The 15857-nt window shown below is 40.9% G+C and overlaps 1 protein-coding gene across 5 annotated transcripts in view; it reads left to right on the plus strand.

The window, feature by feature from the left end:
* Positions 1-15857, plus strand: part of LOC146515854 (neural-cadherin-like) — a 123804-nt gene that overhangs the window by 51512 nt on the left and 56435 nt on the right. For all 5 annotated transcript variants that reach the window (XR_014875253.1, XM_085167834.1, XM_085167835.1 and 2 more), the window contains 6 exons: positions 2424-2649; positions 3516-3720; positions 4834-4945; positions 8681-8930; positions 13741-13883; positions 15377-15549. Coding sequence is in view for 4 of the 5 variants with exons in the window: in XM_085167834.1 (XP_085023960.1) it covers positions 2424-2649; positions 3516-3720; positions 4834-4945; positions 8681-8930; positions 13741-13883; positions 15377-15549 (1109 nt within the window). In the remaining variant the exon portion in view is untranslated. The remainder of the gene's footprint in view (positions 1-2423; positions 2650-3515; positions 3721-4833; positions 4946-8680; positions 8931-13740; positions 13884-15376; positions 15550-15857) is intronic.

Here is a 15857-nt window from a genome sequence, read left to right on the forward strand (position 1 = left end):
AATGTAGATAATGTACCATTTTAATAAAAAAAATAAAGCCATCTGGGCTTTGATGGCAGCCGCATGTCTCAGTTACGTTGGAACAGAGCCGTGTTTACCGCTGCGTATCATCTCAAGTGCTTGAAAGGAAGGCGGCTGAACTTCTTTTGATTTGTGAAGACGTTTCTTATATCATCCAAGAGGATTCTTCCGTTCTGAACTGAAGAAGACTGTATGATAGAGCTTCATCCTGTATTTGTGGACACAGTTTGGAATGGCACACTGTGCCCACAAATAGTGATTTCTGGAATCTTCCTCGAGCACATGCAGTGCTGGCTGCGAGCTTGAAGATCCCGAGGACTGATTTTCAGCTTGCACACATGGGTTTATCCAGAATTTTGTGATGATATTATTGTCACGATCCTGGGTCCTTTTGACCCAGCGTTTGGTGTTTTCTATTATTGTAATATTGATTCTGTTCCTCCTCGGTTAGTGTTCATTCTTTTCTGCCCGTGCATCCCTGTGTTTAGTCCGCGTTTCTTAGTCCGTGTCCTTGCATGTGTAAGTTCCTGTTTTATTGTGAAGGTCTGCGTCTTATGTGAGTGTTTTCAGTTTGCCTCCCTTGTCTCGTCACGTTAATCACTCCCAGCTGTGTCCCCCACCTGTGTGTAATCTCCCTGTGTTTCTCTGAGTGTATTTAAGTTGTGTCTTCTGTCTTAGTCGTTGCTGGTTCGTCTGTGTTGTTCCCCTCGGTCTTCCTGCGTCTCTCCATCTGTCTCTCTGTGTATTTCGCCGTACCTCCCTGCATCTTCGTTCAGGTTTGTTTTCTTAGCTCTGCCCAGTTTAGGTTTTCCAGTTTCATGTTCACCCACCATTGCTGTTTGTACCCACTCCTGTAAATAAATACTCACCTGCACCAGAGCTGCCGCCTTTTTGGGTCCTTTCTACAAACTCCACACGTCTGCCACACCGGACGTGACAATTATTTACTGTAGACGAGCTAGATGATGAGATATTCAAAGCCTTCGCGAGATTGTGCCGACAAACATTATTCTGAAGTTGTTCCACAACTTGTAGATGCAGCGTTTTGCAGATTAGTGAACCTCTACTGCTCTAAGATTTTCTTTTTATACAAGAATTTAATCATAATTTATTTAATTACACGATGATCATCCAGATAGTACAACACAAAGTGCAAGATGTGCATGTATCTTCACATTCCTAAACTGATCCTCAGTTCCAGTTCTGACGCTTGTTTGTTGCAAACAACAATAAAACATCAATTATTCCTAACCCCCATTTATATTATTAATGACCAATTTATACCAATATTATTTATTATATAATAAAATAAAACATATTTAAATAATTGAAAACTGTAAGGTGTTCTAAGGTAAATAAATAAAAAGTTTAAAAAATTTAGTTTCTAAATTCCACAGAAAAGATTTTCTGTCCATTTTTTCATATGAATATTTTTGAATATGAAAAATCGCTCTTTACAATTTAAAACGTAGCGCTTGGAAAGGCTTTTTTGTCAGTATAAGCCTTGAGAACAAGCAAACTACTGAGGACTAAGGCTGAAATTTTAACTGACACTGCACTGCCGTCAGTAATGGAAGTCATATCAGTGAGACCTGATAACCAGTCGTCAATTCTCACCGAGCAGAACCGGTGCTTTGACTTTATATATATATATATATGAGGTTTTTGATGAGCCACCAAATATTCCTGGCCCCTCTATTCAAGCTTATCGTCATTTTGAGCACAGAGCTGCTCTTTAGTTTCACACGGTGTTCTTTCAAAATAATAAGTGAGGGAATGCAATCATTGCTTCACGGCATCTGGGGTCCCTAAAGGACCTGTGCTTGGTTCCCTTCTCTTCTCAGTATGCTGTGATTCTGACATCTAAATGTGAAGAGCAAATATACATTAACGTATATACTAACATGCTTTATAGTAACTAAGAGTTTAAACTGTTTATGATCTGAATTCTTTTACACTACCTTCAATTTCCTGTCATTAGTTCATTACTTTGGTCCAAAGTAATCTAAATGCAGTTGCTGTTAAATATCTATCAGACTGCCTAAAAACAAATAAGAGTTAAAAATAATTGAAGTTCTTGTTGATAGTGAATAAACTATCCAATTATTTTAATATAAGTAAAAAGTCCAAAAATGATTAAACGTGACAACAGTTGTTGACTATTATGATTAAGGAATTGCACAGAATGAATAAAATTAAATGTGTTTATGCATAAATCATATTTATTAATTCTATTAAAGCTTAACAGATTGTATAAATCTTAATTCCACAAACACAATAAGACAGAAATCCCTATTTCAAAAGGCTATTCAGGAAACATTTCTGTGTTTGCATTCAGGCGGTCTCCCGCGCATTGGTTTGGATCCAGTTGTGGAAAATAATGTCATTGTACTTCCCTGTAGGCGGTGATGGCTGCTTTGCTGTTGACAAGAAGACAGGCCAGGTGGTGACCACAGGGCTGGTGCTTCAGAGGGAGAGAGAGTACTTGTTAAGCGTGGTGGCCCTTGACGGCATGGGGAGCCGCAGTGCCCCCGCCATGCTCTCTGTGGTGGCGGGAGCTAGAGCGCCGCAGTTCACCAATACAAGCTATGCCATCTCAATACCAGAAAACACACCCGAGGGACAGCCGTGAGTACTGCCTGTGTTTGCATCCACTTATAAACATACTCAGGGATACGTTCCAGCTGCATATTAGCAGCAAAATATCATGAAAAATGCTTTTTTTCTGTGTTATATTCATTCTGTAAAGCTGAAATTATTATATTTACAAATCATTTCTTGTTAAACACATATGCCAGACCTTTTTAGATCTTTATCTGTTCCCATCTGGTTATCAGCAAACACTTTGTGTCAGATTCTTCATTGCTGCCTCGGTATGTTTAATTGCCCGATACTGCAAGCACAACATTAAAAATGCAACAATATAGTAGACATATTTTAATACACTTAATTGCTGTAAATTAACAAAGACTAAGATGAATGCAGGCATGAGACGATGTGCTGTCTCACATGAGGACAGTTACACATGCAGACTTTAGCATAATAATGTAAATCACTGAAATTGCAGTATGTATAGCTCTGCTCTGCAAACATAAGTCCTACAATAATGAATGCAGACATGCATAAAAACACGCAAAAGGTGTCAGATCTCAAGCATAACTTGTTAAGAATTTGTTAATAAATATTCATTTGTTCACACCAGTGCACTCGAGCATGAACTGACTTATTATCATCACACGCTATTAAGGAATGCAAACTCTCTTCACTGTGAAAACAAACACTGATATCTACATAATACTATCATATTATTACACAGAACTGACGATCACTGATTGACTGTGTTTATAGCACATAGCCAATGGGCCATACAATAATTGATTTCATTACAGCGCAGTGCTGATGTAGGAGAAGAGGATTTTGCTTCTAATTCAACGAGGCTGCAGCTAAAATCAAACAATAAAGACTCTTTTAATCGCTTTCTCTTTGTTCTACAGCTTCCTGGTGGTGTTTGCTATCTCCTTCCAGAAGCAGCAAATCAGCTATAGCCTGCTGATCAATCCCAGTAGCCTTTTTAGCATTCAGCAGGAGACGGGGGAGATCAGCTTGACCAGGACACTGGATTATGAGAATGACCAGCGGCGCTACCTTCTGATGGTGCGAGCCAGTGAAGAGCCAGGCAGCCTCAGCACTGCAACAGAGGTTAGTTTAATTAGACAGAGATACGGACACCAAATAGGAGTCGTGTAAGAGTTCAAGCTGTGTTGTCATCTGAGGCCAAAGCTGAGGTCCACTGTGATGTTTTTGACTGCGACTCGGGCATTTACTATTACTTTGGAGAATTAAATGAAATAACAAAATATGTTCTGCTGTTTGGATGATTTTGTCTGTCGCGCTCTCCCACTGGACTGCCACAACGCTCCGAGGCAGGCAGGTTTTCATCTAAATAGCTCATAACGGTTAACGACAGTGACCTGTTGACATCACACTGCTTGGCAATAACCCCAAAAGAGGAGCAGCATAGTTTGCAACTGTCTACAGCAGTGGCGCGCCTGAATGGTTTTTAAATGTTAACAAGTCGACTGGTGACCCAAGTGAAGTTTTGTTCTGCGGTTTCACTCTTCGCTTTTTGTCAATTGTTATCTAGAGACGAACGCTGCAAAATATAGCAGCCTCTTAGCCACAAGAAATCAAAATCTAAAAATATCCTTCATAAATGAATATTTCTAGCTAAATTATTTACAACTGCAGTGTGATTTCAATTATTAATTGAAAAGATTTTGTTGCCCAATTATCATGTCGGCCGCTTACTTTGTACGGCAGATTTCGTGGGCACAACCTCCTTCTGCTCAGCTGCATGTTGTGGAATAAGAGATGGAAACTGGGAAAACCTATCCCAGCTATTTCAGGACTATTACTCAGCTGTCACTTCACACTTTACACACAGTGGTGACGGGGAGCTTGTAGGGTGGAGGGGCGACTGAGGGTCTTTGTTGTGCACAGCGAGGCACACACATGCTAAGAACATTTCTATTTTTGACTCAAGAAAATCATGGAGTGGAAGATAAAGAATGTGTTGAGCTGGCAACTTGGGGAGCTATAAAATGCAATTTAGATTAAGTTTTCGGGTCAGCTTCCTGTACAGAAACCTTCATACGGTTGTTTTCTAGAATTGAGAGTTGATAACGAAAGCTTAATTTTGTCTCCTTATATACTGATTGTATGACTCGTCTCCTCTCTCCTCTCCTCTCCTCTCTCCTTTTTTCTCCTCTCCTCTCCTCTCCTCTCTTATCCCATCACGCTGGCACTAATCAGGTTCAGGTGTTGATAACGGATGAGAATGATTGTGTCCCAGAGTTTCTTCAGTCCATCTATAGTGTGGATGGAGTCCCCGAGACTGTAACCACGGCAACGTCCCTGCTGCAGGGTGAGATTCCTCTGACCCCATATGTCACATCCATCTGGTTCTTTTTGAATTAAAGAAAGAAACTTTATAAAAAGTAACTTTTCCTCAGGGGAAAACAGCAACTGAATTTTAACAGAAGAGTTTCTCGTCTGACCTTGAGTTTCCCAGCGAAAGTGTTTCGTATTTACATCATAATCTGTTACATACTGAACCATTGTAGCTGCTAAAAAAAAACAAACCCCACCATACATTTTGATTTATTACGTTTTGTATGAATAATGGCAGTTTATCTATTCCTGCATGGGTCTAGCTTATAATTTTTAATTATGAGGTTGAAAGAATATGTTTTGCTGTCATCACTGCTTAACTTGTAAAAATACACACTAATTAAGAAACCTATTGAGGGAAGTGTAGAAACAGAGTGCGGTGTGTTTTTAATCAGATACAGTTGTTTGCTTCATAATGCGTGACCCTGTATCTCTCGCACACTTTTGCCACTGTCACTGGTGATTAAAATTACACTTTTAACTGCACTCATGAGATCTGAGTGTTTTTGGGATTCTGTATGTATAAGATTCAGTTTTTAGCCACAGCCACAGATACAGAACTATTCTTTCACCATGTGTGATATTTAACTCACAAAGTTAACCCTTAAACACGCCACATAATATGCAAAAACAAACCCCAAAAACACAACATTATTCGGGGCTATTTGTTGGCCTTTCACATTGCTCTCTCTTTACTTATTGTCAAATGTTGTTGTGCCTCTGGGACTTCTTTACCCCACTGGCTACAGTGGGAATCTCAAGCTGGGCAATTGTTTCTGGTGCATTCTGACTGAGAAAAATGGAACAAATTTAATCTCAAACCATTCAAATAAACAGCCTGGAGCAGTAAAGACTGTTGGCACTGCAAAGCCAGTGGCAGGAGACAATGGCAACCAATACAAACCGATGCACCGAGAAGAAAATAACATAACCAGTGTGGTGGCAGCAGAGGAATCAAAGATGAAAAGAAAATGGAGACAAAGTGTCATCTTAAAGGGTTGAAAAGCTGCAACAGGACTATAGCTGATATTCAGTGCAGTTATAGGACTGTATCATTCTGTAAAACCACCCTAATTCAGATTAACAAGGTAACTTAAACTGGTGAACTGCACAGGTAACTAAAATGTCAAAGTGATGGAATGAAATGTCTATTATAGTGCGTCTTCTTCACAATATACAAACAAGTCAAGAACACAAAAGTCCACAATCAGGGAATAAATAATTCATGAATGGAAATACAGAGTGTTTACAACATGGTGGGAACCAGTGGTTACACCAGATTAGACTTTGTCAGGACCAGAGATGGGCAGTAACGCGGTAATCCGATTACTTTTTTTAAGTAACGAGTAAAGTAAGGGATTGCTACTGCAAAAATGGTGATTAGATTACCGTTACTTTCCCGTAGGAACGCTGCGTTACTGCGTTACTAAAACCGTTTGTTTTTTTTTGCGAGAATGTCTCATGACAGTGACGTAAGCGAGTGCGACGTTTGTGACAACAGCTGTGTGCAGATCAACAATGGATCATATATCATGCGGGAGAGAGTATGAGGTGCAGTGTTAAAAGCGTGGAAGTACTGACCTTACTTTGAGTTTGATTCCATAAAAAGTGACAAAAACATTAGTGTCCGTTGTGCGTGGGAAGAAAACTTCTTTTTACAGCGAAAAAAACCCCTAAACTTCCGAGCAAGCACCGAGTAGCTACGACGTAATGGGAAACTCACAGAGAAACTCGCGGATTCTTCCACTGACCGCTGCGCCACACCTGCACCAGGATAAACCTCCGCCTGCTTTACAGGTGAAAATAGAGCAACACGACCGCTAGTCTTTGACTTTATTTATTTTCTGCTGTGTTTTACTTGCACCTATTTGAAAGAGTGAGTGTAAACACAAAAAATATTTTATGTGCTGGAAAATAGGTTTAAATATTAAACAAATTTCTTCCAGTCAGTGAATGTTGCATATAATTAAATTTTTGCTTGATGCATAAAGTTAAAAGATTAAAACTAATAAAACAAGTTTTAAAAAGAGACTTTTCCATTTGATTACATTTTGTATGATGGATTATGTAGAAAAAGTAGAATTGGGCTGAAAGATCTATCACTTTATCACCTATTCAGGTTGTAAATCGTGTTTTTAAAAAGTAACTAAGTAATTAATTACTTTTGAAAATAAGTAAGTAATGTTTACTTTTTGGGGGAAGTAAACAGTAATTAGTTACTGATTACTTTTTTCAAGTAACTTGACCAACACTGGTCAGGACACATCTAAGGTAGCACAGTCTGGGGGAAAAAACCCTTTAGAAACCATGACGATCTTGTACCAGAATGATGGGAAGCGAAAAGTATGGAGAAGAAAAAGAACAGCTCTCACTCCAAAGCATACCACATCATCTGTCAAGCATGGTGGAGGAATATGTTGCTGCCAGTCGAACCGGGTCAGGTGTTTATTGAAGATGTGACTACTGATAAAATTAGCAGAATTAATTCTAAAGTTTAAAGAGCTCTGTTCTCTGAGCAAAACTGATAGGATGGCGCTTCACACTCCAAATGGATAATGACCTAAAGCGTACTACAAAAACAACCCAAGAGTTTCTCAAGGCAGAGAAATGGGATATTCTTTAATGGCCAAATAGCTTATCTTATCTCAACCCAATAGAGCATGATTTTCAGTTGCTGAAGACAAAATCGAGGCCAAAGAGACCCACAAACATGCAGCAATTGAAGGCAGCTGCAGAAAATGCCTAGCAGAGCATCTCAAGGGAGGAAACAGAGCATTTGGTGATGCCACTGGGTTCTAGACTTCAAGCAGTAACTGACTACAAAGGATTTTCCACCCAAGTAATGAAACAATTTATCTATTTATAGTTATGTTAGTTTGTCCAATTACTTTTGAGCCTCTGAAAATGTAGGACTGTGTATAAAATCACATTTTGATTGTTTGATTTAAAATGCACTGTGGTGGTGTACATAGACCGACTTAGAAAAATGTATCACTGTCCAAAGACGTATGGACCAAACTATAGCTAAACTCGATTGGAGAAGATAAAACAAAACTGTGCAGACTGAGCCAGTAACAGCAAGGTTCAAAGGAGATTTACTTCACTTTGACTTTGTCTTTGCCTTTTAATGAGTCAGTCACACTGTAACAGTTAAATGCAAAGGGTGCGTAGTGAATTACCTGTCTGGAAATGTATTACAAGATGTTCAGATGGCACTGACACGCACAGGCTGCTTGCTGGTGCAGATACTTGACACATCAAAAGAATATGCAGTAGACAATTGTTATAAGCTTGAGGGGATGTGCATGAAACAGTGATTTTAAGTGAAACTCACACAGTGTTTGTGGCTATACTCTTAGAGAAAATCACACCACACATTGGAAACCAATCTATACTTGTTTCTTCTCTATAATTACCCCAGAATAAAATCATTTCCAAATCCACACACAAACACTGTCCATTCCACTCTGTCTTTTTGCTGTCTTTAAGCTCGTATAGTCAAATGATAGTAATCAGTCTGGAAGGGCACCGTTTCTGTTCAAGTAATAGTAGCTGTCATAGCTCGTGATTTATCGCATGTTTAGCAAGGCCATGAAGAGATAATGATCTACACAGATGTCAACATATTCATGAGCTGATCACATCTCATCAGCCCTTTTCGATGAACTCGTAATTGATGGCTCTCGTGCGATGTCTTTCCTCCTGCCAGTGTTGGCCACGGACTGTGACTCGGGGTTAAATGCTGAACTCACCTATTACACCCTGAGCCCGGACTTCAGCATTTCACCCCACGGGACTGTTTTCCCAGCGAGACGGCTTGACTATGAGAGGCCTAATCATCTGTATGAGTTTGTGGTGATGGCGGTGGACAGTGGGGACGAACCTCACTCTGGCACTGCCACCGTCCGTGTGAGGATGGCGAATGTCAACGACGAAGCCCCCGAATTCTCCCAGCCTGTGTAAGTAGTCTTTTTTTCCCCCATCACAAACCAAAATCAATGGTTTATCATCTTCATTTGCAACTATTGTTTGAAAACATAAAACAGCTGCATCAAAAAACGAAGTGTCATGGGCTGGGTCATGTGACCCAGTGTTTGAGTTTTATGTATTTTTGTATCCATTTTTGATCGAGTTAATTTCTTAGTTTTTCTGTCATCTCCCCCTGTACTCAGTCTCCCTGATTCGTGCGTCTACCTGTCATGTTTCATGTCTGTGTAGTTATGTTAAGTTCATGTCATGATTTATCTTCATGTCTCTGGGTTTCCTGTTTTATTTTGAAAGAGTCTGGTGTTCTTTGTTCACTGCATTTAGGTTTACTCTCCCCTGTGCTGTAATTATGTTTCATTCTAGTCAGCTGTGTCCTCATGTGTCTCCACTTCCCCTGATCACCTCATGTGTGTATTTAGTCCTCAGTCTTGCTGTGTTCAGTGTCGCGTTGTCTGTGTTCTCACCTCCATGTTTTCACGGTCAGTCTTTGCAGTGATCATCATAGTCTCTGAGTCTTCTTAGTTTGTCACAGTATTAGTTTTCCCAGTTTAGTTATAGTCTAGTTTAGTGACGCTATCCCTGCTTTGTTTGTACACTTTGTCTTCAGCCATAATAAAGGCTCGCTTTCTGTTAAGTTCACTCCCGTCTACTCACCTGGGTCCATCACACACACCACCGCACGGCCTGTCTCCGTAGACCATGACACTAAGGCTGAGATACAATGTTTGAAATAAAAAATGAACTGAACATTTTTTAACATCAAACTCAAGCAGTTTAAATAATGTTGCTATTGCTGCCATTGCTTAAATTCTGATCCACCAGCTAATCATATTTGAGTTTATCAAAGCTTTACTCTTTGAGCAGACAAGGTAGTTGCATCACAGACATATGGGCTGTTACATCATACATCACAGACCTGCCGTCCTTGAGGCTATCCGTTGCAATAATATTTGATGCTGGTAGTCCTGTTGTGAATAGTGGCCAACTCGTCTCCAAACTGCTGTAGTGAATCCACCAGCATAAGACAAACTCAATATGTTTTATTTGGCGTGTTAATCACAGCCATCTGGCATCCAAACAGTCTGTTACTCGCATTAATCGCAAAGTGTGACATTGTTAGTTTCACAGCATGTTCTGATGGATAGCTCAAAATGTTTGTGGTCCAATATTGTAGTGAATTCGAGCATTCACTTCACACTCTCTGGGTTTTATTTTTGGCCTTTTCTAAAGGTATGCAGTAAACTGACATATGGATGCAATCCAGTGTGTCCCAGAGTGGCTTTTTGGCAAAGCTGTATAAGTGGGTGGGCAGCAACTGTCACTGTGGCTCTGCTACATTTATTCTATTGAACAAGTAAGCTGCTTGTCCTGTCAGTCATGTTTCAATGACCTTCACACAAGACTGTTGCAGACCTCTGTTACCTGCTCTTGTTGCATTGTCAGGTGTCAGTCTCAGTGACTGGCTAGACACACAGCCAAACAATGAGGTGGGCAGAAATGTGGAGATGTAGGCAGACAAACATAAAACTGAAAAGACAAACACACTGAAACATGGTTGCAGGGGAAGCAAGTAGAGAATGCCAAAACATACACTGCGAGTAGACAGGAGACAGCCAGTCAGATATGCAGATAAACAGAGAAGCCTGTCGGCAGTCAAGCAAATATTCTTCCCAGCAGACAGATAGTTAGAAATGCAGACATTTTGCCAGGTAGCATGTGTTAGGCGCTTCCTCACACTATGGCTTTCTGAGATGTAGATAAATGCTGCGAGGGAAGCGAGCAGGGGCCCAATTGGAATTCAACTGCTACTTCCTCCAACTCAGTGATGAGTGAAACTCTGTGTTGAGTCACACTTGTGTCTGCAGAGAGTCTCTTAATTAAGGGGTAGTGTAGAATGTACCAGCAAGCTTTGGGAAGACCTGCCATTATTTAATAGTAACAGTACTTTCTGTGGGAATGTGCCAAGTAGGTGTATTAAGATGATGTCTATCATCTACAGAAAAAAGTGTGTGCTCCATTTGAATTGTATTCAATCATTTAAAGCATCAGACAGTATTCAGCATTTGTTGAAATTATTCTACTACTTTTTCATTCTTTGCTCCAACTTCTTCTTGACCTCTATAACCAGAATGGAAAATAGTAATCTTTATTTATAAAGCACTTAAAAAAAGGTGGAAAGTGCTGAACAGAATATTTCAGATACATTCAGCAGAATAAAGTTAAGATTTGGTTGCTGAAAGCAAAAAGGAACAAATGAAGCAACATTATTTTACTGTAAGATTTTTTAAAAAAACAACTTGTGGGTTTTTTGTTTTAAGGGAAGCCATTTCATTTTTCTTTATTACAGATGCAGTCCTACTGAAATAATCACATAGAACTCAATTTTATGAATGCAGTTCAGGTCAGTGTTATTTATGTAGCACCAAATCACAACAAGCAGTGTTGGGAAGGTTACTTTTAACGTATTCTGAATACTTTGGATTACTTAATATATTATCATGCTGTTTACAACTACATGAATGTACTATTGCTGTGATTTATTACTGTTACTGAAGGTCCACGGCTCCGAACCGTAGTAAAGGGACCTCTGGCTAATACGGTGGGTTTTCGTAGCCGAAAACTAGCTTTACTTTGTTGTCTGGGTCAACTTTGCTAGCGAGAGACAGAGAGAGGCGTTGAAAGGCTGCTCCAACAGAACTTATTGCTTTTGGAGGAAAACACGAACACGGTGTACAGTCGAGTCTTAATAGCTTACTTACAACTGGGCTCGTCAGGCTCTCTTCTTGGCTGCAGTGGTTATTATTATATTTACATGCTTCCAGCTCCCGTTTTTGCTCGATGACAGCTCGTACTTTTCCTTTTTCTCCCTCCCTCGCTCACAGACACATAACGTGTATGGCAGTCCATTCTCCCTGCAGCACGGACTACACTGCCTATGATGCTACATTCTTTAGAGCTATACCTGTAGCATTCTGCCTATTAGCTTAGCACAACAACAACAAAAAGGCCTCTCTCACCCAGGAAACACACAGAGAGAGAGTGTCACCCTGTAACCATGGCAACCGTAACGCTGCCGCCTGGAACAACAGAACGTAGCTGTCAAACAAAACCCAAACAGTCCTGACCCGCCACAATATGAAACAGGAAAGTACCGCCGTGTAATCCATTTATTTCAACAAAGTAACTGTATTCTAAATACCACCTTTTTAAACGGTAACTGTAACGGAATACAGTTACTCATATTTTGTATTTTAAATACGTAACGGCGGTACATGTATTCCGTTACTCCCCAACACTGACAACAAGGCACTTTAAATTGTAAGGTAAAGACCCTAAACCACAACAATCATATGCGTGGAGTTCCCTTCATGCAGGAAACAAAACAAGCTCTTCACCTTTCAGCACTGTGGGTAGTAAGCCTGCACTGATGCAGTCTCAGTGTTGGAAGGATTCATAACCCACTCACACTTAAGGCTAGTAGGGTTGGAATGACACTTAATGTGGCGGAGCCTCCATGTAAATGTGCGAGTGCACCGAGAGGCTGTAGGCTGCAGATTAGAATTGGGCTTTAGTGCTCAAAAAAAGAACAGAGACTCGTGTGGAGGTAGAGTGTGCGCATTAACATTTAAGAAATTACTCCTACATTCAGATTAATTGAGATACTTGCCTGACAGATGAGTGGCCGGGCTAGTGTTTTTTTTCCTCTCGGTTTGCATCTGAACGAGCCACAGAGTGGCTAAATGTGATTGAAGTGAGGGACAGACGGCGAGAGACACCATGGAAATGCAAAATGTCCAGACGTGCAGGGAAGCAGACAGACAGGCGGGCAGGCGTACCGTGTCTGAGCACAACTTCACAGTTCAGTGAGATGTAGGAAGACGCTTGAGGAAGAAAAGCAAAGGGAGTGTATATGTTTCATCCCCTCAGAGCTGCGGAGAGGTGGCCTCTGAGCCGGGTGACAGATTACAGGTCACTCATGTTGCCACGGAGATTGCCGAGGCTGGCGGAGATGAATCACCCATCAGCGTTCTTCTGTAAACCATCAATCACCTCTGACTTTTCACCATAGACACCGCAGCCCCACCCCACGTACACGCATACTTACACACACACACGCGCATCAGAAGAGGATACAGCACAAAATCTCGCAGGGGATGAGTTCTGCTGACGAATCAACTCGAACTCTGTGAGAACACCGCCCCCTCTTATAGCCTGCTCCTCTCTATCAGCCGTCCTCATTTCCTCTCTTTTTTCTCCCACTCCCACATATCACTTTACTTGTCATTTCACTGACAGCCTTCTTTTTTGTCACCTAGCTGCTCCTTTCTCACCTTTTTCTTTTCTTCTCTTCATCTGCGCGTCCTCTTAGTCACAGAGTTAATCTCCTCCCCATTGTGCTTTGTACCACAGCGGTATATCAGTCTCCTGTGTCTTGCTGGGCATTTTGCTACCCAGCACCACAGAGCAAGCAAATCACTGTTGACATTTTAAAAGGCAGTGGATCAAATGGCCCACAGTGGGCAGGGTATGTGGAAGCACCATTTGTTCAATGGCTTCAAAATCCCAGTAGACATTATCATTTGTCTCTGGTCTGGCCAGCTAAGAGGACAGGTTAAATCATAGTGACAAGTAAAAGCCACAACCATAAGTCTAATCAGCTTCTCGATGCCCTGGACTGTGTAAATGATTCATATCTCTTGTCTCTTTGTTTGTGCGTTCCTATTATTGACTTCCACCAAGTATATGTTCTCACTTTCTCTAAACTTGAGTTCCTCTTTGCAGATATCGAACATTCGTTTCTGAGGATGCAGGCCCCAACACCCTGGTTGCAACAGTTCTGGCCAAAGATCCAGACGGCGATGCTATATTCTACTCCATAACAGCAGGCAACGAGGAAGAAAATTTTGTCATTGACAGCCAGAAAGGTGATATTTCTTAATTTTCCAACCAGGAGTCATATTATTCAGCTCTCATTGTAATCGATGGGCTTTCTGTCGAATTGCGCTTTCGAGGAACGGCCTCTATTTTCAAAGGCAGTGTGAAAAAATATTGAAAGCTGATAATAAAAGCTATATTTCCTATACGCGTGCTGCTCTTTCTATTATTAGGGTCATAAATAAAATCTATAACATTATTTAGGACATTTCTGTCCTTGGTTTGGCTTTTTCCAGGTACAGAGAGGAATGTTCCACATGTTTCTTAGCCTTCTAGCATTGATGACTGCACAGTTTATCTTTTTTATTTACCCTTTGATCCGAAACCAGTGGCAATCTCTGTGACATTTGTCACCCAACCCTTTCAATTCAATTTCACAACAACTGCTCTATCATAGTTCGCAATCTCCAAGCTCTGCTCCGCCAGCTCCTCTTTCTTTTGTGTCATCGTTTTATATTTCTTTCCACCCTTTCTGTGTATCCTCCGAGAAAGAAAATGCTAAGGCTGATATCCTTTGGGTGCGGGGAAATCACTATCACTATATGGTTTCCCTTTTACTGTATGTGCGACGAATGCCGTCTAGCTGAATAGCTGGTTGAGCTGGTGTTGCGTTTGTAAACAAGGCTGACATTTAAGGCGAGACAATTACTGCGCACATCCCACAGTTTGCGTATTTTAATGTAGCGGTGCAGCAATGTCATGCATTGTCATTAGAACCTGGATCCTTCCCTGCTCTGTGGGCAGGTGAAATTACAAGTAATAGAGGAGAGAGGGAAGTCAGGCGCTCCCATATGTGTGTATCAGCATGCTGTGTTGTCTTTAATCAAGAGCATTGAAGGGGATGAATAGAAACACAACAAGAGAATAAAAAAAACTCCCCATGCTCTCACTTCAATGGGTTTTCCTCACATCACAGGCTGCTTGCTCATTCTGCAACCTCTGATCTTTTTGTATTTCTGTTGACGAGAAAGATGTTGACTCAGATGCTCCATCCTTTTATCCCACCTTTTATCTTGACTGTTACATGAAAGCAGACAAAGGGGGCAAGAGGAACAGCTAATAGGCATCTGCTGAGCCTTGTTAACTTCTGACCAGACTCACTGTACTGCTTTATGTTTTCGCTCAAGTGCTTTAGCTGGATGGGCATCTTTAGAGGAAAGCATGCAATTATTAGATTAGAAATGTGACAAAATCACTACTGTGAAATTGGTTTTTGGATTTAGTCTGTATATCAGATTTCTACCTTTCTGTGGACTTGAGAGCTGAATTCTCACTGCTCTATATCTTGCTTCCAACGTCTAGAACAGTATGCAGTATGCATTTTCTAGTGTGTTCTTATTGATAGCACATCCCTTACTATGCGTCCACTTCCTCAGCAGCAATAACATCCTACTTAACAGCTATAGAATGGTTGTATGTACTCTGTTAGTATAGACCATATACTATACAAGAAGTAATTTAAGTGGTCTGTGCTTGATTGCAGGATTGATTCGTCTCCGCTCGACTCCCCTGCCCAAGCTTCAAGGTTTGGAGTACGTCCTGAATGTAACGGCCACAGATGACAATGCATCAGGCGGACCACACCCTCTGTCTTCGACTGCCCGGGTCATCGTTGGGGTTGATGATGTCAACAACAACAAACCTATATTTGAGGAGGTGAGGAAGACAACCCTGGTACTTTTAGTACATTTTGTTTTTTACTTAATCCCTACAAAAAAAAAAAGGTTAAATCCAAGAAGATAAACAAAAATGGAAGTGGAAAAACACACGGAAGCTTAGCACAACTATAGGTGCAAAAGCAGGCAGATACCAGGGTAGACAGCATGACGGACAAAGGCTCAGGAGCTCAGAGGTGGGCAAAGGACACAGACGATCTGACAAAGACTTGATGGCAAAGACAAATTAAACACACAAGAAGGACGGGGTATCGAGGAGCAGGTATAACTAATTGGTCGCGGCTGAGA

This window comes from Neolamprologus multifasciatus, chromosome 7 (genome assembly GCF_963576455.1).
Source record: "Neolamprologus multifasciatus chromosome 7, fNeoMul1.2, whole genome shotgun sequence".
Lineage (NCBI taxonomy): Eukaryota > Metazoa > Chordata > Actinopteri > Cichliformes > Cichlidae > Neolamprologus > Neolamprologus multifasciatus.